At 41.8% G+C, this 23,973-nt stretch overlaps 1 protein-coding gene across 6 annotated transcripts in view; it reads right to left on the bottom strand.

Moving 5' to 3' along the window:
* pfkfb2 (6-phosphofructo-2-kinase/fructose-2,6-biphosphatase 2) overlaps positions 1-22,916 on the bottom strand; it is a 45,785-nt gene extending 22,869 nt beyond the window's left edge. For 2 of the 6 annotated variants that reach the window (XR_506894.3, XM_008115672.3), the window contains exons 1-7: positions 22,219-22,895; positions 9,118-9,243; positions 7,788-7,884; positions 6,390-6,456; positions 4,792-4,866; positions 2,692-2,748; positions 689-813 (exon numbers count right to left, since the gene is read on the bottom strand). Coding sequence is in view for 5 of the 6 variants with exons in the window: in XM_008115672.3 (XP_008113879.1) it covers positions 689-813; positions 2,692-2,748; positions 4,792-4,866; positions 6,390-6,456; positions 7,788-7,884; positions 9,118-9,243; positions 22,219-22,318 (647 nt within the window). In the remaining variant the exon portion in view is untranslated. Of the gene's footprint in view, positions 1-688; positions 814-2,691; positions 2,749-4,791; positions 4,867-6,389; positions 6,457-7,787; positions 7,885-9,117; positions 9,244-22,218 lie in introns of all 6 variants that reach the window. The other 4 variants (XM_062978605.1, XM_062978603.1, XM_008115675.3 and 1 more) reach the window with 4 other exon arrangements.
* Positions 22,917-23,973: the final 1,057 nt, after the last annotated feature.

Here is a 23,973-nt window from a genome sequence, read left to right as displayed (position 1 = left end):
GAATTGCACTGGCTCCCAATTTCCTTCAGAGGTCAATTCAAGATTTTAGTGTTGACCTACAAACAACCAAGATTGAGACCAAGATATCTGACAAATCACCTCCACCAATATGAGCCTGACAGAAACTTGAGATCATCAGAGGAAGCCTTCTTACATGCCCCAACACCTCATGAATTTATACCGGTGGATATACATAATAGAGCTTTCTCTCTACCAGTGGCTTGACTGTGATACTCCCTACCCAAAGACATTAGGTTGGCCACATTTCTTTTAAACTTCTGCTGGACAGTCAAAACAGTGATGTTCTGCATGGCATTCAATGCCTGTTTTAAATCTAGATTCCAAAATTCTTTTTTATTGCTTTTAGGAGTTGTTAAAGTGTATTTTAACTTTTTTTAAAAAAATTACTTACTTATGTATTGTTTTAATTGATTTTTATTTAATCATCACTTGGGGAGCCCTCGGGAGCTGGTTAGTGATGCAATCATAATTTAAATCATCACTACCACCACCACCACTATTTTACAGCCCACACAATTCAACAAATGCTTTTGAGAGACTCTGGGAAGTGCTGCTAGTGGTCAGAAGGATCTGAAATTTCACCTTCCATCATCTTCTTCCATCAGCTTATATCTGAATTCAAGCCGATAACTCAAAATCCCCCCAATTCCTTTCCTGTCCATCTTACTTGTCATAATCAACTGGATCCAGAGGTTGGTAAGTAACTTTGTAGCACTCTATTCGCTTCAGGAAATCATCCATCACATTCTCTCGGTTTCTCTCTGGGTAGTCTGGGCTGGAGACCTTCACTTCCTGAGGGAATAAAAAGAGATTCTTTAAAAGTTAAGAAAACTTTTATAAATATCCAAAAATAAACACTTGTGAAAATAAACAGACATTATGAAAATGTCCGTCTGCTTCTGGCACGGAAACAGAAGCATTTAAATGAATACCCTAGCATTTACTATGGGGAAAATGAATTGTTCTTCCTTTCAACTCTGCATGCAAGAGTGTTCCAGTGCAATCTTCACACAAAATATATCCCAAGATCAACAACTGAATGGCTTCAAATTACCTTTCAAAGTCACACAAAATTTATTTAAACACATCTGTCTGTGTTAAGCTCCTATCCCTGAATAAATAGTGACTACATTCTTCAAGCACTAAATCTCCATAGATAATTGTCCAGCACGGCCCAGTTTTTATAAAACGGTGTACTTTAAATGCAATTTATTTATTTTTGACATTTGCAAGCTGCCTTATAGGAAAACTCTTATACAAAATTGAACGTAAAACTACGTACTCTAATGCAGCCTAAAAGACAATAGCTAAATTTTTTTGGAAATAACAACTAAAATGACTAATTACTTAAAATTAGTTTCCTTCACCAATAACAAAATTATGATTATATCCCATTATGATTGTAAGTTAACGAGGAATAACACCATCGCTTTGTTGTGTAGATGCAACACTTTCAGTAGCCATATAGCCTTTATAAATAATAGGAGTAGATATCATATGATTTGTGTGTAGGATCATGGTTCAGTCTGCTCCCTTGCACTCTATTGTGAATGCAGAGGAAGATCGACAGATGGCAGAGAATGCAGGTGGAAAGAGAATGTATTTTGTAAAATTCAGACATTTCTACAAAAAAGTAGCAATTTTAGTTACATCTGAGAAAAAAAGTAATGTGTTGTCTTTTTAAAAAATTAACTAATTTATATGAGGTGTGTCTGCCTTGGAATTATAATTGCAACCAATTTCTTTTTTAAAGCATTTTCTAACTTCTGAACAAATCAAAACTCACATCATGCCATCCAGAAATAAACAGCACAGCTTATCTCAGTTACATGAATTATTTAAAAGGCCTCAGTAAACGGATCTTCATCAGACCCTCAAAAGACTACAGGGATTTGTCGCATGGATCTTTCTGGCAACATCTTAAAAGGCCCTTTCATTGGTAGTTATTCATCTAATTTAATGGAGTGGGAGCACTCCAAGTCACACCTGGGAAGATGATCTTAAAATGTGTAAAGGTGCTTCTGGGAGATTGTGCTGTTTCAGTGGTATTTAAAATGTAACAGCACCACAATTAACATGTAAAATATGCACAGTGTAGATACAACAGAACAAAGAAGGCAGATCGTAATGTAATATTCCCATATTAAAGGAAATATTACTGAGGACAGCTTGGTTTCTGCTTTTCTATAAAGAAAAGAGCCACTTAATCCTTGACTATTTAATCATTAATGATAAACTCATTCCATGTTTTGAGAAACTCATATCTGAAACTGAACCTAGTTTTCAGAGATCTTTTTAATTTTTTCCACCCAACTACTCGCCAAATTATTAAATGGTTAAATGTGCTCTGTGTTGTCTGAGAGAAAGGCAGGGTTTCGGACATGAGTATTTTCCTGCCTTGCATTGAAATGATATGCAAACTACATGAACGTGGGATCTTTTGCATGCAAAATATATGCTCAATGGGTGAGCATGTTGTCTTAAACTTATCACTTGGATGAGATTTATTAACATATGGAATACTCATGCTTTGGCATCAAACTTAAGAGATGCATTAAATATTAAATCTATCCCCAGTGATACTGAAATAATGCCAACCGTTTTAATGGTTGTGAGTTTATCATGCTAGAGCACTAGGTGGCCAGTCTTCCGAGCATATAAAATACTAACCAATATATTAGCAGCAATGACTTCTGGGTCATCACAGACAGACTCCACAAAAAATACCTGTAAAAGAAATGGGAGATGCTTAATAAAATAGAAATTCCCATATGGCAGCCTTTCTCACTTCAGTGGTCTCCAGACATCTGGATTAGCATTCCTGACTACTTGTTGCACTGGCTGATACTAGTGAGAACATGGTCAAAATATCTGGATGGCACCAAAATGCAAAACATGTTTTTACAGAAACACAAACTGTATTTACACTAATTGTTTTAATATTCCCACTCAACTTGTGTGCCTATAGCAACCATGGATCTCTAAAACTCCTACAGTAATAATAGTAGTTACTACAGGCAAACCCTGGGTTACAAACATCCAACTTACAAATGGCTCATAGTTAAGAACAGGGTGAGACAATAGGAAGTGAAAGAAATCTAGCTGTTGGAAGGGAAATTCATTCCTGAAAGAATTATCATGGGGAAAAGGTGTCTCCACTGAAGATTTATCACCAATCCCTACTTCCACAACAAACCATTTTTTTCAAAATCCAATAATCACAGAGACAGAAGGTGAAGCAAAACCTTCTGAACAGGGGCATGGATAGCAAAACAAACACCACAGGCGGGTTAACCCTTTCCCATGCTATCCAAAATTGAAAATATATATTGTTTTGGCCGGAGTTACACTTTAAAAATGTACCTGTTCAGTCCTATATACAAATTCAACTTACAAACAAACCTACAGAATATTACTCCATTCTCTAAATTGGTGGGTTTTTAAAATCTTATTACCTCATGTTTTAAAATTGCTTTTATCGTTATTGTATTGCATATGGATTTATATCTGGTTTTACTGTACTTTACTTATTTGAATGCTGTTTTATCTGTCTTATTTTGTTCTATTGTTCTCGGGCTTTGCCCTGTGTTAGCCGTCTTGAGTCCCTTCGGGGAGATGGTGGCGGGATAGAAAAATTAAGTTACTACTACTACTACTACTACTATTACAGAACCTATCTTGTTTGTAGATTGGGGACTGCCTGTACTTTAATAATAACTAGATCTTAATTATCCTTATTAATTAGAAACTAGTGTAAGAGATCCAAGGTGTTTCCCTATATGCATTCATTATTTATGTATTGCATTTTATGTTGCATTTCTCCCTGAGTGAAATCCAAAACAACTTAAAAATATCCACAGTAATAAAAAGTGGATTTTAAAATAAAAACAAACAGAAGTTTAAGAAGAATAAAATGCCCCCATAGAAAGCTCCCCTTCATATATGAAAAAAGCATGCTTGAATAGGAATCTCTTTGGTTGCAGCCTAGTTTCCTATAGAAGGGTGTTCCAGAGGCTGGAGCAGTTATTGAGAAGGCTCTCTCTCATGTCCTCCTACCCAATTGAGCCTGTGATGATGGCAGGACCAAGAGAAAGCCGTTCTCCCTGAGGATCTTAAAACTCTGGCAAGTTTGTATGGGGACATACAGTCTTTCAGATAATCTGGATCCAAGTCATAAGGCTTTACAGGTCAAGATCAGCGCTTTAAAATGTGCCTGAGAATAAATGCTGTTTTGACAAGAGATTGTTAGAAAAGAGGTCTGCAACCGTGGTCTTCCAACTTGTTTTCCAATTTCATCTCACATAAATCTCCACCATCAGTTATAGGACTGATGGGGGTTGTAAGCTTAAAACAGCTGCTGGGCCATGTCTATGGCTTGTTCTTGTCATAAAAGCTCTTGCTCTTGTTATTAAAGCTCTTCAACACATAATGAAGTGCTTTATTGAACATCCGTAAGCACTGGAAGCATTTCAGAAAAAGACAGGGCCAGTCTTCTCCTGGAATGCCCTCTACTACCACTATAGAGCTGGCTGCATGCACATTGGTTCTGAGGGAGGCTTTGTGGATGAAAGGCATATTATATGCAGACTGGGGGCTATATTGAATGAATTACACAACTGCTCTCCTCAGTTAACAGGAATCCCCACATTTTCTTGCCAAACTGACAATGGGTATCACATCTTTTCATCTGCAAAGTTCCTGATGCTGCGCAATGTATGTAAAGGCTCTTTCCGACTTTAAATCAGGGTAAAGTTGCAATGAAGGAGTTACCTTAAAAGAATTTTCTTTAGCAAAATTTAAAATCATGTCCCGCCTCTCTCGGGTTGTGTTTGTTGCATCAAAGACCTAAATAAAAAGACAGATTTGTAATTTAATTAAGTAGCAATAGCTATAGTTTCTAGAATTGCCTGTGGGATTTAAAAATCTGGATAATACTAGTATCACTGTAAGTGACTATCTAGATAGTGTTAAACTTCAGCTATTACATCAACTGTACCACATAAAAACCTAGTTAAGATCATAATTTCAGGCTGAATCCCAAAGAATTTAGCTACACATAGAATTGAGTCATGTCTTCTATTTTGAATAGGTAGAGAGATAAGTCCTTCACTGATCTGAATATGAATTAAAAATATTGTGTGTGAAGCAGGGCTTATCTGCCTGTTAAAATCATTTATTACATGTTTTTCTGTCTCTAAGAGCATAGGATTGCTTACAATCAGTGCAAACCAATAGTAGTATTCATGTGACCCTCCTGATGCTGGTGAATTGCAATACCCAACAGCCTAGCAATGTGAAAGAATGATGTGAGCTGCAGTCAATTTCTTCTGTAAGACTGTATGGTTTGCACTCCTGGTGTGGACACACAAACAAATACACACACCCTTTCTAAAGCCTCTAAAAGATTAGCATGTTAAAATATGGGGGAAGGGGTGTGCCACATTGACTACAGTGAGGCTTCAGCTTGAAACAGAAGTCTGGAAGTGATTGAGTTTGCATTATTTTCTCAAAGGGCTCAGCAATCCCATGCCCCAAGGAACCAACAACTGGAAACAGTATTAGGATGTATCCACACTGCACAATTACAGCACTTTGCTATTGCTTCAACTACAATGGTTACATGATATGGGATTCTAGCATCTGTAATTCCTTAGTGTACTCCCCTAACTTCAATATGTCATGAAGCTACTAATTCCAGAATTCCATACATTGGAACCACAGCAGTTAAAGTGGTATGAAAATGCTATCATGAGGACACACATTTATTTATTCAGATTCAAAAACTCCCATATATACACAAACAATTTCAAATGTAACGAACTATAAAAGCGCACATAAAAACGATAAAGTTCAAAAATAATATTTTAAAGCCCCAGAAGAGTAAAAAGGATTTTGTTTGGTACTTCAAAAATAGTTTTGATGTCAAGCACACTTCTCTGGAGAGGAATTACATAAGTAAGATGTCTGCATCTGGCACTTTGGGTAGCTGTGATGGAACCAGGAACCCAGCAAACAATCCTGTTGACATCTGTCTTCCCATCCCGCCTTGTTTAAAAATAACTTTAGCTCAATGCTCATAGAATTTTCTGCTGTCACACTCCAGTTCAATGGGAAATTATAATGATGGTAAGACTGCTGTCAGAAAGAAAGGATGCATCAAAAGACAGCTCTCAACTGAACTAGAAAAGACTTTCTCCCTAACAGAGTGGTCTAAGATCCATCTTTAATCCAAACCCACATTTGAGAAATCCCTTTCTTAATATTTTTGACATGTATTTTTATGGTGGGAGTGCTCCTGTTGCAACTCTCCCTCCTGTGTCCTTTAAATCCAAACATGACCTATTTGTGGGGCCTAGGTGTGTACCTACAGCAATCTGGCCAGAATCTTCCATGAGATAAGTTTTCACATCTTCAAGAGCCACCAAGGCACACTGTCTGCAAAAAATACAATGAACAATTAGAAGGGTGAAAATAATTCTGAAGCTATAAGAGGCCAAACTGCCTTTGAAGTCATTCAGTGAATCCCTTTTACACTGAGATTTTTATCCCTCCATTTCTGTTTTTAAAATCAGAATTACAGATAGTGAATTTGGCAGAACTTCAAAGGTTTTTGTGGCAATTCACTAAGTAAATTATAGGGCAGCTTAGTGCACACAATTTCTGGATTCAAAACAAGTGAAAAAGGCTTAAGGCTGTGTTCTATTACGAAAATCCTTGTTGTCTTCAAAGTGGCTTATCAAGAAGCAAATTTCAAAACAAACAATTCTTTAACATTCTTGCAAAAGTTATTTAGTATTTAAACAACTTCTTTTAAATTTTGCAATCCTCCACCTCATTTGTAAAATGAAAAACCAAAAGCTAAACTTTACTTTAGAGCCAAATTTTAGCTTTGCTGTTTTTGATTTTTTTTTTTAAAGAGTATAGTATTCTAGACCCTCAGTTCCATTACCTCGCGTCCCACATCTATCAACCTGCAATTATGGGCATTTAAATTCAATTCACTAGCTTCATGCAGTGCTTCCCTAAAATGAATATGAGATATTTCATTTAAAGCTGTTTCTAAAATAATTGTATGAGTTTTACTCAAAATAAACAATCCCAAAAGTCATGATAAAGTGAAGTTGAAATATAAATAACTGTCAATGGCCATTGTATAAGAAATGTTTATCTTGTGTGGAATCTTGACTTGAACTCTGAAAAATGTTTTTAAATGTTTTTAAAACATTAAGCTTGGAGACACGGCCTTTAAAGAAGGTATTGGTATTTTGTTGCATGTTTCATGAATTTGAAGTTAATCCCTCTTTTTATTTCCTTTACCCATTGTACTCTTTCTTACTTTTTAGCTATTTTTATTTGCATTTCAACTGCTTATGTGACCTTTCCCCAAGGTGAAAAGTATTCAGGCACAATTAATAACTTGAGAACTTCAAGATAATCTGGAAAAGTGGATTTTCTCTGCTATAATCATCCACCACATCCATTAATCATCAATACAGTCTTATTTTACACTGAAAGTTCATTGACAAGCTGGGAGATACCAGAGAAGGGTGACCAAAATGATCAACGGTCTGGAAGCCAAGTCCTATGAGGGATACCATTTTACTTCACCATTATATATAATGGGAATTGAGCATCCATAAGTTCTGATATCTACAGGGGGTCCTGAAACCAAAACCCAGCGGATACCAAGGAATCACTGTACTGCTTTAATGTATTCAAAAACAAAAGCACATATTGCACAATGGAAATTAATATTTAGCACTCACTTTCGAATCTTCATCGCTTCAGCATTATCATGCCTGAAGAAATCATATGATTTATATGATCTTACAGCTTCACGGCGGTACACACCTAAATTAAACACTTTAAAAAGGAAATGAAGAAAACCAGTTGACAACTTTCCATAATAAACTCTCAACTCAGTAGGTAAAATAGTGACTCAAATGCCTGTCTCCGTAGTTTTTGAAAGCCAAAAATGTTACTAGCCATTAGTAACTGCATGCAATAAAGTTTTCACTGTAATTATTTACATCACTGTTGCAATGTAAAGCATTTGGTGCAATGCCATTTTTGCAGCCATCCCCTATAGCAGGCATGAGCAAATTTTAGCCCTTCAGGTGTTGTGGACTTCAACTCCCACAATTCCTAACACCTGGAGGACTGAAGTTTGTCCATGCCTATCCCACAGGATTTATAATTGGATAACTGATTTCTGTGAATCCTCCTGAAGGCCTACAAATCTTATTCCTTCACTATTGGCTATTGTAATGGGAATTGCAGTCCAGCAACAACTAGTAGGTCACATAATGAATAACCTTACAGCCATTCTTAAATATGGAGATTAAAACTCTTAAGATTGCTAATACTGTATTATATATTACTTATAGATGCCTGAATATTGATATGTTGTTCCTTGCAATCCTCTGAATGAAGTAGGTAAAATTCCATATGGTGAAATGAAGTCAACCTGAATTATTGACCGAGCTGTGAACATTATATTGAAAGAGCTTGCTAACTTCATTGGATTCTAAACTGCATAAAGACTTCAGCACTGACTTTGAGCAATACAGTTAACTTTAACTAAAAGTTTAAATTTAAGAGAAGTGAAATTCTTTTTCTGAAGTACGAGTGATACATCCTTCTTTGCACTGTATTCTTTTTTCTGACAAAAATATTGCAATAGGATATTGTTGTTACAGAATCTGACACTGACGTAAGATGCTTCCTGGTAAAATAATCCCAGCACCGTAAATCAAAAGACAATGTGCATCTAATCCATCTTTTACTCTTTATTATTTGTATGTGAGTACATAGAAAGAAAGGGAAAAATGGAAGAAGCTGTGGGAAAACACAGCAGGGCTAACTGAAGGACACTGTCATATGAATGAGGCAAGGTGACTGTACAATAACAGTATCTTACTGGAAAAAATCATTAGGAAAACAATTAAACTTTGGGAGAACCTCAAAAGGCAATTCAACCATAAACAAGTATCGGACTGCCACCTTTTCTGCCACTTAGATCTATTTGTATTTCCTATGATGCACTGTGTAACAATATCTTTGAGGACAACAATAATAACAATAATACTCAAGAACCTTTGGTAGGCACTCCAATCCAGTTGAGGTAGCGAGTTAATTTCTTGGACACATAGGTCTTGCCCCTTGCAGGAAGGCCAATCATTACAATCAGAGTAGGGGAGTTGGTCATATAAGAGGCCCATGCTGTGAAGAAAGGAAAGAAAAAGATCAGTCGCTGCTATCTGGGAAAAGGAAAAATCTTGCAGGAAGCCAAAATAGCATTTGCGTCCCAGTATTCCTTGCACTCATAGATCTGCTGTTGTAGACAAGGACACTGCGTTTGTTTCTTTGACTCAATCAATGAACCATAGCATGACTGTCTCAGGTATTTATTAATGAGGCAGACTTGGCAAGCAAATATAGCCAATGACTAAATGCCTACAGTGGTCTATCTCACTTTTAGCTAAAAATATTTCCCAATTAAGTTAGGAGCTTCTCAAGGTTAAGAGGAAAATGTTCAACTCAGGAGTTCCACGTGATATCACAGATGGAACCAGTGTGTTTTCTGAACATACTGAATGTAGATCTGAAAATTTAAACTAGCCATTCATTTCATTTTTGTCTGAAAAGTCTCCAGCATTCACTCTTGAACTCCCTTGGAGGAAACTGTATACAAGCCAAGATTTAATATTGTTTAATATTGACAGAGATGACATTTTATCCATAACAAAGCAATACTTTGTGGGTGCTGAAAAATATCTTGACTGATGCCAAGTGTATCAACAATGACTGAGTAACAAAGGTTGAAGTCATATTGTGGATCTTACAGATACTTTCCCAAGAAATCTGGCTTCACTGTAGTCAATGCAAATATTTTCAATTAGTGTAACACAGAGTTCAGGGGCCTTTTCTTTGTCAAAAGCAGCCTTCTCTTGAAGGGTGTCCTGTCAGGGAGCTATATCTTGGCAGTCAAATTGGCCAGACTCAAAACCAGCCCCTTTCTCTTCCCTTGTCCCTTTTCTCACTCATTGCTCCCTTTATTCCATGGCCAACTGGTTGTTGGAAAAGGGACAAATTTCTGTTCTTTAAAACCTAAATTAGCCGTAGGGGAAGTGTAGCCTGTGGAATGCCTTTTCATCAACTCTTAGGTTTCTCAAAAGCCTTGCACTATTTCTTTTTTCTAATTTCTGTAGGGTTACAAATTTTCCCCATATAGTTAGTTGTCATTCCTGGGCACTTCCAGGAGAAGAAGGTTAGTGAATGATATTCCCTCCCACCTGCAACCAAGAGGAAACTGTTTTAAAAAATCAAAAATATAAATGGGAAGTAGACCCAGGTCTGTTTTAGCTGATTCTAGCAAGCTTCTGATAACCACATCCAAGGTTGAGTAAATATTTTTCAGCAACTGCATAGCAGTAGCCTATCTCTGCTGTAAACCTTGAATAAAATTACACCTAGATTAAATCCTGAACTTGGCTTCCCAGATCATGGTGCCCAAAAATCCATTTGCAAAATTAAAACCACTACAACAATTGGATCTATTCCTTGAAATGTTTGATATTGCCTGTGGTCTCCTTTACACTACACATTTATAGGAACCTGAAACCACTTCAATTGCCATGGCTCTATCCTATGGAATCCTGAGATTTGTAATTTCAAAAAGGATTTAGAATTTTGTCCCAGAGAGCTTTAATGCCTCACTATAATCTGATGCTTCTATACAGTTGAAATGCTATTGGGGTGCTATAATTTTGCTGTGTGAAAGAGAATTTAGTAACATATTTGGATTGTTGCACCCATGTTCTATGAGAGCATGGTATAGTGGTTTCTTTGTTAGACGAATACCAAGAATGGAATCCCCTTTCGGTCATAAAAACCCACTCACTGATAAGCTTGGGCAAGACAAATTATCCCAGTGGAACCCAGTGGGAAACCTGCTCTGAACAAACCTTGCCAAGTAAACCCTGTAATAGGTCCACTTAGAGTTGCCAAATGTTGGAAATGACTAGAGGATACACAACAATCACAAGTATGCTCTATAGGTTGTGATGGTTGAATAGAGTTTAGAAGCTGTCTTTCATCCAAAATACTGTCACTAGTTTGACTGCAATTAAATACAAGGAACCAACACCTTTGATTTACAGCAGTGTCACCATCTTCTCACTGGTCCATTTCTCGGAACAATTCGAACTGCTGGTCATGACTTCTAAAGCCCTATATCACTTGGTCGGTGTTATCTAAAAGACTGTATCTTCCCAGGCTTTGAGATCTACAGATCGTGGTCCCACTACCTTCAGAGAGATGTCTGGCGATAATGCTAGGGACAGCTTTGGTGCTGGCTGCTCCCACACTGTGGAACACACTTCCAAGGGAGGCCAGATTAGCCTGTTTTATAATCAGGTAGATCTCCCTTTCTATACTGAAAATGTATATGCAGTATCATTGTTGAGGAGTGTCAAATTGTTTTAACTTCAGTTTTAATCATTTGACTGCCTCATTAATACAGAATTACCAATGGCCACTGCAAGTCTGCCAGGTATCATATGAAAGAAACTTGAATGTCCTTCACTGGTGACATTTCCAAGTTCTATATTGATCAATTAAAAATAATCCTGCTAATTTTACAAATGAGGTAAATGTTCCTGTCAAATACCATTCAGCAGTGAGGAAACCTTTTCCCAAGATCAAAGAAACACTATAACTTAACATTGGTACAATCCATTGTGAACCTTCATGCAAGCTGGACTGGAAGTTGCAACAGAGGAAATTCGTCTATCTTGTGATGTTGTTAGTGTGGCCTCAGCAAAAGCGTTTAGGTGTGCAAGTGTCAAAAATAAGCAGATCTGCAGATGAATTTGCCCTAGCTGTTAGACAAAACTGTTTTAATAAGTTGCCCGGGAACATTTTAGCTTCATAGTGGCAACCTTGCAAACAAAAAACAATAGACACTATTGGTTTCAAAAGTAACCAATTGAGAATGGAAAGACAGCTTTGTTGACACTGGATAGCTTGTTGACTTTCAGCCTTCAAAATGCTGAGCAAAGATAACAAGCATACAAACAAAACATTCACAAAAAAAAGGAGAGCATCACTAAGGAGGAGAAAATATCCTTTCTGGATTTCCCAGAGGGCTGATAGTATCCAAGTTCTATGCAAAATAAAACAGAATAATAATCATTAATGAAACCAGCACTCATATGGTTAAATGTCAGGACTTTTTTATTAGCAGGGATAACTATGTGATATATAAGCCCCATTGCCTTGATGTTTATCTACAGTCTTTACAGTAAATAGGGGAAGACATATTTTCCTGCCAAAAATGCATTGTTGCAAATGAATCTTGTTGTAATGCCAAATATCTTGATGTGACTTGCTCATGAATGAAGAAATAAAAGCCATCAGCTTCACAAAACTCCGGAGAACAAGGTTTGAATCCCTGCTTGGTCATGAAACCATCGGGTGGTCTTGTGAAAGTCATACTGTCTCAGCCACAAAGGAAAGCAAGGGCAAATCCCTTCTGATTAAATCTTGCCAAGAAAAACCTAAGGTTTGCCATAAGACATACAATAACAGCAGCTAAATCCGGTTTGTTCAGCATGGCTAGATCTGGTTTGTTCAAACAAGCTGCTTGTACTTTGGGTTTCTTCTTGGGTGTAGAACTATAATGACTTGTATAAGTGTCGTCATTTCAGAGTATTACAACACTGAAACATTGTCCCAAGTTAAGCACTGCATAAGCATCTCTTAGTTGCCTAATAAATAACTACATCTGTGAGAAGCAATTCTATGAGGCTAGTAGTATAACCTTACAAACAGAGGTTTGGGGCAAGATGGACAGGAAGGAGATGGGCTAAACTGGTTTTCCAATCTGTCTTCTGCCTTTGGGAGTTGCACCTAGATCCCTTTGTGCTTTCCACTTCTCTGACAGATGTGTGGGGGCCAAGCAACTACAGACAGATTTAGAGATCAGGAAGCTATTACTATTTTGCTGCTCAAATTTTAAGCCCCTCTGGCTGAGTCTCCTAGTAACTGTTAAACATGTCTATGTGGCTTTAATTCTCAAGGGAAGGGCTACAATTCTACTAATAAACCAGGCTTGCATCATTGCAAGTCTGTCTTGCCCATGGTTTGTAGAATACTGAACTGATGTCACTGTATTGACCCTTCTTGACTTTATATTCTTTCCTTCTTGGAAGATCTAGGACAAATAACAAGTATCAAGTACTGAGAAATATAGGTGAAAGGACGCTGGTACTGTTTTGTATTCTATCAGCAAGTCCTTGTATGACCCATTGTCTCCCATTATAAAAAAAAAACTAGAAGCAAAGCATTGCAGCACACGACAATGCCTTGGGTAGGACTCCTGAGGGTACACAGTCCTTCAAAGTGGGGAAGGGTCAACAGAAAAAGAAGTTTTCTACAATATGAATAGTCAGTAGTATTTTTATACAGCATATAAGAAGAAAGCATTCTTCTCAAGCTACCTTATGTGAGGAACTTGCAATCCCCCCTTCCCCAGTGTTTCAGGAACAAGCAATATATTTATGTGCATTTCTTTCTTTCTTTCTTTCTTTCTTTCTTTCTTTCTTTCTTTCTTTCTTTCTTTCTTTCTTTCTTTCTTTCTTTCTTTCTTTCTTTCTTTCTTTCTGGGACACTCCAAGAAAGATGTTGGTGGCTTGGGGACCACCACTGATCCAGAGACCATCACTTTGGGTACCATTGCTTTAAAGTACTTCTTGTCAAAGTTTATGTAGTACATTTTATCGTTTCCAGTGTGGTGTAGTAATTTGAGCTTTGAACTATGGCTGGATATACAGTAACATATAATGCAGTTTGAATCTGCATTATATGGTCAGCGTAGACCAGGCCTGGACAAACTTTGGCCCTTCAGGTGTTTTGGACTTCAACTCCCACAATTTCTAACAGCCGGTGGAAGGCCAAAGCTTTCCCATGCCTGGTGTAGACCCATATAATACTGTTGAACTGCATTATATGGGCCCACCCTGACCATATGAAGCAGATTCAAACTGCTTTATAAGGCAGTGTGGGTCCAGCCTCAGTTTCTGGAAACTGGGGTTCAATTGCTCCTTACATGTTCATCAATGTGATGACCCATGGGCCTTGTAGTCCTGCTCAGGACATTGTAATTCCTGATGAAGATGAAAACTTGGGTTTTTTACCTTCCCAGTCTGAACTGGATTTCTCTCAGCCAGATCTTTCCCAGGCAGATCTGGGAACCTTGCACCTGCAGGAAAGTTGTCTCCCAGAAGTATGTCAAACAAGCCCAGAGTCTACTTCTCCCGTGTTCTTGCGCCGGGAGTTTTGTAAACAACAGAGAAGTTTGGAATCAGCTTCGCGCAGGAGTGCGAGGATTGCAGCTAAGAATGTGGCCAATTAAGACTGCTTCTCGTGAGAATCTTTGGGGAGTCTCACATCTGGTCTCAGAGTTTAGCTTTCGGTTCTGTTTCCCAGAGAACTGCTTCGGCGGGAAAGTTAGACTCTATTTAGGTGTTTTGCCCGCGTAGTAACTTCGCGGAGTCAATTCGTCAGCCTACGGAGCGAGTTGTGTCTGGACAGCGCGCTCCGATTCAAGCCTCGCTCCTGCTCAAGCCTTGCCTTGCTATCCAGCCTTCGCCTTGCTTCCCAGCCTTTGTTTATCTACGGACCTTGCCTTGTTTCCCAGGATCAATCCTTGCCTTGTTCCACGGATTTTACCAAGTTATTCCACGGACCTTGTTCTTGTTCTTAGTTACCTTGTTCCACGTTCAAGCCTTGTTTCAAGTATCAAGTTATTTCCTAGCCTCGCTCAAGTTTCATGGACTAAAGGACCTTGTCATCTCCCCTCACTTTGCTTGGCAAAGTGAGTGTTTCGGTTATTGGATTACAACTTTGGACCTTAATATTTCTTATTTGACATTGCTTTTTTGGACTAATTCTGACCTTTCCTGAAAGGTCTAATTCTGGACTATTTTCTACACTTGTTTTATTAACTTTATATATTCCTTCAATAAAGATATTAGTTAGATTCTGGCCTCTGTGTTTGGTTATTGGTGCCTTTGCAACCTGGGTCGTGACAGTTTGACTCCGCCACCCATAAGCACCAATTAACCAAGGCCAGAATGTCTACCGGAACCGTGCCGGGTGGGCAGCCGCTTACCTACACCATCGACAAGGATGAGGTGGATCGCATCCGCGACAGACTCAACGCCCAGGATGGAGAAATAAAGGGCTTGCGGGAGCGCGGAGTCCGCCTCCCGGCCATGGCGTTGCCTACCAAGTTTACTGGAGAAGCTTCTAAGGTTCATGTTTTCCGTCGCCAATGTCAAGCTTATCTAGAGGCCCGAGATGCCGAGTTTCCCCAAGACATCAAAGTGGCGTGGGTTTACAGTCTTCTAGACGGGCCAGCGGCCAATTGGGCGACGGCACTGTACGACCAAGCCTCTCCACACCTAAGATCAGCGCAACACTTCTTGGACCACCTCAAGGAGACTTGGGGAATCGAGGACAATTTGGAGGCAGCCGGTCACAAACTCCGTCGCCTTTTCCAAGGAGACAGACCTATGTCTCAGTATATAGCCGAGTTCCGAGTGCTGGCCCACAACACCGGCTGGAACGATGTAGCCCTCAGAGGACAATTCCGGGAGGGTCTCAACATTGAAATGCTGGAAGAAATCTCCAAGGTGGATCCTCCCCAGACCCTCGAGGCACTCATTGATCAATGTTTACGGGCTGAAGTCATGATTGCCAACAGGAAACAGTGGGTTCGAGGCCAGGGCAGTAGAGCCGGGGCAAAACCCCCCGCTCCCATCAGCGTTCAGCCACGTCCAGTGTGGAGACCCCCACCGCCAACCCCATACCCCAGAGGAGGCGAGGAGGTGCCGATGCAGTTGGGCAATGTGCGTCCCAGACTGGATGCCGCCGAGAAGGCCCGTCGTCAACGCTTAAACCTCTGTTGGTACTGCGGGAATGGGGGCCATTTCGCCAGAGAGTGCCCAGCCAAAGGGAAGCCTGCCGCCCGTCTTGCGGCGGCGTCCTCCACGGAGACGAAGGCGTCTGAGCCGACTGGCACACAGCCGGCGGGGGAAGCCAACGACCGGGTGTAGAGAGGCTCGCCAACCCGGTCAAAAAATCCATTCAAGAGCCGCCAACCGGGGTCCTGTTCCTTCTCGTGGTCACATTATGGTCAGCAAAAAGGGGACCCGTCATGATCCACGCCATGATAGACTCTGGAGCTACCAACAATTTCATTGATAGAGAGTATGCCGACTCTCTGGGATTACAATATCATGATTTCAAGAATGCCCGTGTGGTGCAAGCCATAGACGGCCGCCCCCTCAAGACGGGCCCCGTAAGTCAGTGGTCGGAACCCACCAGGATGTGGATAAGGGAACATATGGAAGAGATTTCCTTCTTTGTTACCGAGGTTCCCCATTTCCCTGTGATTTTGGGAATTCCATGGCTGACTCTCCACGACCCTAACATCTCCTGGTCCAACAGAGAACTGCAGTTTGCTTCGCCGTACTGCCAAAACCATTGCCTCGTAGCCAAGGTCTGCCATGCCACAGACACCGAGCCCATCATCACCTTGCCAAAGAAGTACTCCGAGTATTGGGATGTATTCAACGAGAAAGAAGCCGAAAAATTACCCCCACATAGACCTTATGACTGTGCCATTGACTTGGTGGAGGGGGCCCCGATCCCGCGAGGGCATCTCTACTCCCTGACTGAACCAGAGCAAGAAGCTCTCAGGGAATTCATAGAGACAAACCTTCGCAAGGGATTCATCAGACCCTCTCAATCCCCAGCCGCCTCCCCAGTGATGTTTGTGAAGAAGAAGTCAGGGGAACTACGCTTGGTGGTGGACTACAGAGCATTGAACAATATCACCAAGCGGAACAGCTATCCCCTGCCCCTAATCTCGGATCTACTGGATCGGCTTCGAGGAGCCAAGGTTTACACCAAGCTGGATCTTCGGGGGGCTTACAACTTAGTTCGCATCAGGGAAGGGGACGAGTGGAAGACCGCCTTCCAGACCAAATTCGGATTATTCGAGTCCCGAGTTATGAATTTCGGTTTATGCGGAGCTCCCGCAACGTTCCAGCATTTTGTCAATGACATTTTCCAGGACTATCTAGACAGGTTCTTGATAATCTACCTGGACGATTTTTTGGTGTTTTCTAGATCACAATCAGAACATGAGAACCACGTCAAAATGGTGTTACAACGATTGCGGGATCACGGACTTTATGCCAAGCTGGAAAAATGCGCCTTTGATCTACAAGAGGTAGATTTCCTTGGTTACCGCATCTCGCCTCTAGGGCTTTCCATGGATCCAGCCAAGGTTTCAGCAGTATTGGAATGGCGGGCGCCAACTAACAAGAAAGAAGTGCAGCGTTTCTTGGGGTTCGCGAACTATTACCGCAAGTTCATTCCAGATTTTGCCCGCTGGTCTGACCCCATCACTAGCTGCATCCGTGGAAAACAGCCTTTCCGCTGGACTGATCAAGCAGAGAAAGGGTTCCAGCAACTAAAGAAACTATTCACGTCCCAGCCAATTCTACAGCACCCAAATCCTGGAACCCCTTTTGTTGTGCAAGCGGACGCCTCTGATGTGGCAATTGGGGCGGTACTCTTACAACCGGTGGGAGATCACCTCCATCCCTGTGCCTTTTACTCTCGTCAACTAACCACACCAGAGAGGAATTACACCATTTGGGAAAAAGAACTACTGGCCATAAAGGCAGCCTTTGAAACTTGGAGACATTGGCTAGAAGGGGCCAAATTTCCCATTGAAGTCCATACTGATCATCGTAATCTAGAACATCTAAGAACTGCCCGCAAACTGAATCAGAGGCAGCAACGTTGGGCTTTATTCTTCGAACGTTTCAACTTCCAGATCCATTATGTGACCCCAGCCCAAACCAAGCAAGCAGACGCCCTGTCACGTAAACCGGAATACGCTGCAGGACGCAAGGAGACCTTTGAATCCCAACTGCTACAACCCGAGAACTTTGCCACGCTCACGGTGGGGAACACCAAATCCATTCCCATTGGTTCAACTTCCCCTACTCCAGGACCCATCTGTGCTCAAGAAATCAGGGCTAGTCAGCAAGCAGATGCCTGGGCGCAGGACCAACTTCGCCAAGGTCTGCATTTTCCCTTTTCGCTTAAAGATGGGCTGCTCTGCTATAGAAATCATGTTTATATCCCACCCGGACCGGGCAGGGAAAAAGCGCTTCGCCTGTGTCATGACTGCAAACCAGCAGGACACTTCGGACTATTTAAAACTATGCATTTGATCCTAAGGGATTTTTGGTGGCCCAAGATCCGCAAGGATGTGGAAAAATATGTCAACACCTGCCCTGTATGCCAGCGCTCCAAGATACGAAGGGAGAAGCCCTCAGGGCTTTTACACCCCCTTCCTACCCCATCTCGCCCATGGGAAATAATTTCCGCGGATTTCATCACTGACCTACCACCTTCCTGTGGATTCACCACGATCCTAGTGGTGGTGGACCTTTTCACCAAGTTAGCCCATTTCATTCCCTGCGAAGGCCTCCCCACGGCCAAAGAAACTGCGGATCTATTTCTTCAACATATTTTCAGACTACATGGATTGCCCAAGAGTTTAGTCACAGACCGTGGATCTCAATTCACCTCTCGTTTTTGGAAGGCACTACAAAAACTATTGGGCATAGACTCTCGCTTATCTTCAGCTCATCATCCCCAAACAGATGGGCAAACGGAGCGCACCAATGCCACTTTGGAGCAGTATCTTCGCTGTTATGTAAACTATCAACAGGACAATTGGGCTTCTCTGTTACCACTGTCTGAGTTTGCCTACAACAATGGAGTTCAAGCTTCTACAAAAGAAACGCCGTTCTTTGCAAACTACGGCTTCCATCCACGTTTCTTCCCCCCTGTCATTGAAACTTCAGAAGTTCCCGCTGCAGAGGATTGGCTGCAGGAACTCACAGCGGTGCAACAACTTTTGCTCCAGCAACTGGACCAAGCCAAGGAGGACTATAAACGCCACGCTGACAAACATCGCCAGCCGGGCCCCGAAATCAAGGTAGGAGATCGGGTTTTCCTGTCCACTCGCTTTTTGCCCTCCCACCGCCCTTGCCGGAAGTTAGATGCCCGTTTCATTGGCCCCTATCCAGTGGTGGCGCAATTAAACCCCGTGACTTTCAAACTCCAACTTCCGCGTTCAATGCGCATTCACCCAGTGTTTCACCGTTCCCTGCTCCTTCCGGCGGATGGTGTGCGCCCTGATACAGACCAACCGGCCCCCCCTCCTGTTTTGATGGATGGGGAGGAGGAGTTCGAGGTTGAGGACATTTTGGATTCTCGCTTTCACCGCCGCCGCCTACAATATCTCATTGACTGGGTGGGTTTTGGCCCTGAGGAACGCTCTTGGGAAGACGCCTCCACAGTCCATGCTCCTGATCTAACCCGTCGCTTTCATCAGACCTATCCCACCAAACCGCGACCTCGCGCCTCGGGGAGAGGGCCCCAGTTTGGGAGGGGCCTTGAGGAGGGGGATAGTGTGATGACCCATGGGCCTTGTAGTCCTGCTCAGGACATTGTAATTCCTGATGAAGATGAAAACTTGGGTTTTTTACCTTCCCAGTCTGAACTGGATTTCTCTCAGCCAGATCTTTCCCAGGCAGATCTGGGAACCTTGCACCTGCAGGAAAGTTGTCTCCCAGAAGTATGTCAAACAAGCCCAGAGTCTACTTCTCCCGTGTTCTTGCGCCGGGAGTTTTGTAAACAACAGAGAAGTTTGGAATCAGCTTCGCGCAGGAGTGCGAGGATTGCAGCTAAGAATGTGGCCAATTAAGACTGCTTCTCGTGAGAATCTTTGGGGAGTCTCACATCTGGTCTCAGAGTTTAGCTTTCGGTTCTGTTTCCCAGAGAACTGCTTCGGCGGGAAAGTTAGACTCTATTTAGGTGTTTTGCCCGCGTAGTAACTTCGCGGAGTCAATTCGTCAGCCTACGGAGCGAGTTGTGTCTGGACAGCGCGCTCCGATTCAAGCCTCGCTCCTGCTCAAGCCTTGCCTTGCTATCCAGCCTTCGCCTTGCTTCCCAGCCTTTGTTTATCTACGGACCTTGCCTTGTTTCCCAGGATCAATCCTTGCCTTGTTCCACGGATTTTACCAAGTTATTCCACGGACCTTGTTCTTGTTCTTAGTTACCTTGTTCCACGTTCAAGCCTTGTTTCAAGTATCAAGTTATTTCCTAGCCTCGCTCAAGTTTCATGGACTAAAGGACCTTGTCATCTCCCCTCACTTTGCTTGGCAAAGTGAGTGTTTCGGTTATTGGATTACAACTTTGGACCTTAATATTTCTTATTTGACATTGCTTTTTTGGACTAATTCTGACCTTTCCTGAAAGGTCTAATTCTGGACTATTTTCTACACTTGTTTTATTAACTTTATATATTCCTTCAATAAAGATATTAGTTAGATTCTGGCCTCTGTGTTTGGTTATTGGTGCCTTTGCAACCTGGGTCGTGACAATCAAAACATAATGGATCATGAATAAGCCACACACTCTCAGTCTCTGAAAATCCCATCAACTCGAAGGGTTGCCATATGTCAGAACTGACTTGAAGGCACATAAAAACAACAATCCTTTCTGGGTTGCTGTGAGTTTTCCAGGCTGAATGGCCATGTTCCAGAAGCATTCTTTCCTGGCGTTTCCCCTGCATCTATGGCAGGCATCCTCAGAGGCTGTGAGGTTTCCTGGAAACTAGGCAAGTGGGGTTTATATATCTGTGGGATGTTAAAGAGTGGGAGAAAGAACTCTTGTCTGTTTGAAGCAGGTGTGAATGTTGCAATTGGTCAACTTGATTAGCTGTTTCAAAGCCTGTCTGCTTACTGCCTGAGAGAATCCTTTTTTGGGAGGTGTTAGCTGGCTCTGATTGATTCATGTCTGGAATTCCTTTGTTTTCTGAGCGGTGTTCTTTATTTACTGTCCTGAATTTAGTTCTTTTTTGTCCTCCCAACAAAGGAGTCCCCCCAGGCAGTAAGCAGCCAGACCTTGAAACTGAAAGTCTATTCAATGCTAATCAAGGTGGCCAATTGTAATATTCACACCTGCCTGAAACAGACAAGAGTTGTTGAAGACTTTCATGGCCGGAATCACTTGGTTGTTGAATCAGTGGGTTCTGGAACATAGCCATACAGCCTGGAAAATACACAACAACCCAAACAAGAGTTTTTTCTCCTACCTTGAATATTCCACATATATATAAACCCCAATTGCTTGGTTTCCAGCAGACCTCACAACCTCTGAGGATACCTGCCAGAGATGCAGGTAAAACGTCAGAACAGATTATTTCTGGAACATGGGCATACAGTCTGGAAAACTCACAGCAACCCAGTGATTCCAGCCATGAAAGCCTCTGACAACAATCCTTTCCTTCTTCCAAAAAGCTCTCAACACCATATACAGTGGAGTCTCGCTTATCCAACGTTCTGTATTATCCAACGCAGTTTGCCTTTTAGTAATCAATGTTTTTGTAGTCCATTTTTCAATCCATTGCAAAGTTTTGGTGCTAAGCTTGTAAATACAGTAATTACTACATAACGTTACTGTGTACTGAACTGCTTTTTCTGTCAATTTGTTGTAAAACATGATGTTTTGGTGTTTAATTTGTAAAATCATGATGTAATTTGATGTTTAATAGGCTTTTCCTTAATCCCTCCTTATTATCCAACATTTTCACTTATCCAATGTTCTGCCGGCCCGTTTATGTTGGATAAGTGAGACTCTACAGTATATACAATTTGTCTCCCACTCCTGCCATCTATTTCCAGTTCTGTACTTAGAACTGCTCTGTGACATAGAGAAGCTAGAAATGAGCAGCTGGCTGAAAGTCACCCGGAAAGATTCCCAGCTGAGAAGCTATCTGAACTTTGGGTTTCTGTATTCTACTCCAGCCAATTTGATTTTGCATGAGACTTTTATAAGTTAAAGCGCATGAGGCTTTTATAATGCCATTTCCAACTGGCTCATTGCCCAAAGACTTTAAGGCATGGGATGGATGCAGCATATTGTCTCATAGCCTCAATGGCTTGGCCCCAGGGAGGAAACCATCCCTGCCTTTAGCACTGTGAAGAGGGATAATAATAATAATAATATAAAAAATGGATATAAAAAAAAAAGACTCACAGCATTTCTTCTCGGAGCCCCGTAGGTGGGAAGGCTTGCCTCCCTGGCTCCAACTATTGCCATTGAGCTCCTGGGTCATTGGGGTCGCCTCCCCGGACATGGCTGCAAAGAGGGTCGCTGGCGGTGGGGCAGCAGGCAGGGCTCCTCCTCGGAAAAACGCAGCGTTACGAAAGACTCCGCTTCCTTCCCAGCAAGAAGGCAGAGAAGAAAGCACATGCAGCGCAGCCGCCTCCTGCCTCTGACGCGCTTCCACTGACGACTGAGTCTCGGGTGGGCGGCCGCCAAGGAGGAAGGGATGCGGAAGCCACGGGGGGAATCAAGGTCAAGGCGAAAGGGAAACGCGGGGTATGGATGCCTCCCTCCCTCCCTCCCAAAGGAAGCCGAAAGGAAGGGCTCTCCTTTCCCACCCAAGGGATCTTTGCTCCAGGTATTGCAAAGGTTGTACAGTATTTCAAAGTCACCTCTAAGCATTCCTCGACTCTGCGTGTATCCACACTGCGGAAGGAACGCCGTTTGATACCGCTTTGCCTGCCGTGGGAATCCTGGGAGTTGCAGTTTTGCAAGAGCTTCTGCCAAACTACAGCTCTCTGGGTTCCATACCAATGAGTCCTTCGTTTGCTGCTGTGTCCCTCGAAGTCGCTTCTGATTCATCAATGGCATGGTTTGTTCTGAGAGAGCTTTTCTTCTTCTGGGGCTGAGAGAGTGTGACTCGCCCAAGGTCACCCACGGATTCGAACCCTGCTCCTCCAGACTCTTAAGGCCATGGCACAATATTATAGAGCAGGCATGGGCAAACTTTGGCCCTCCAGGTGTTTTGGACTTCAACTCCCACAATTCCTAACAGCCTCAGGGCTCTTCCTTTCCCCCCTCATGTTAGTTATTATTATTAAATGTTAGTTATTACTATTAAATGTTAGTGTTTAGTTATTATGATTTTTTTCCTATTATATGTATGCTTGGCACTGAATTTGTGCCATTAATATGTTGTAAACCGCCTTGAGTCGCCCCCAGGGGTGAGAAAGACGGTATATAAATATAGTAAATAAATAAATAAATAAATAAATAAATATGTAGTCATGGAAGCTGTATTTCTTATGAGGCATCAGCCCTCTTTGGCAGAGAAGGCTAATGACCTTGGAAAACCACAACTCCCAGGATTCCATGGCATTTAAAGTGACGTCAAACTGTGTTAATTCTAGTGTCCACTCTACAAAAGTAAGCCACCAAACTCATTCTCTCAGGACTCTGTTAGGCTACTACACTCTTATAGCGCTCCCATTCCTCTTTAACTGCCATGGAAGCATTCTGTGGAATGCTGAGGTTTGTATCCTTGAAGTGGCTTGCTTGACCTTGAAGGAGCTGGGGGTGGCGACAGCCAACAGAGAGCTCTGGCATGGGCTGGTCCATGAGGTCACAAAGAGTCCAAGCGACTGACTAAACAACAACAAACACTATATATAATAAATTTTGGGGGAGGGAGCTGTCCTTGGTTTGAAAGTGTTATTTGCTGTTTCATTGTGCGGTTCTTACTTTGAAAGTAGTTGTTATCTCTATATATAAAAGGCTTTTGGCATCACGGTGACTCACAAAACAACAAAACCCAACACCCCCCAAACTCTAAAATTGGCAACACAATCCATCATCCCTGCCTCCAGTAAGATACAACACAATCACACAAAAAACACAATCGCAACACCAAAAAAGGCCAAAACCCACAACAGGCAATGTACGCATGCTCGTGGAACTCAAAGTATT

The sequence above is a fragment of the Anolis carolinensis genome, chromosome 4, assembly GCF_035594765.1.
Source record: "Anolis carolinensis isolate JA03-04 chromosome 4, rAnoCar3.1.pri, whole genome shotgun sequence".
NCBI classification, from domain to species: Eukaryota; Metazoa; Chordata; class Lepidosauria; order Squamata; family Dactyloidae; genus Anolis; species Anolis carolinensis.
The sequence above is the reverse complement of the archived record's forward strand: the minus strand, read 5'-3'. Positions and strand labels throughout refer to the sequence as shown.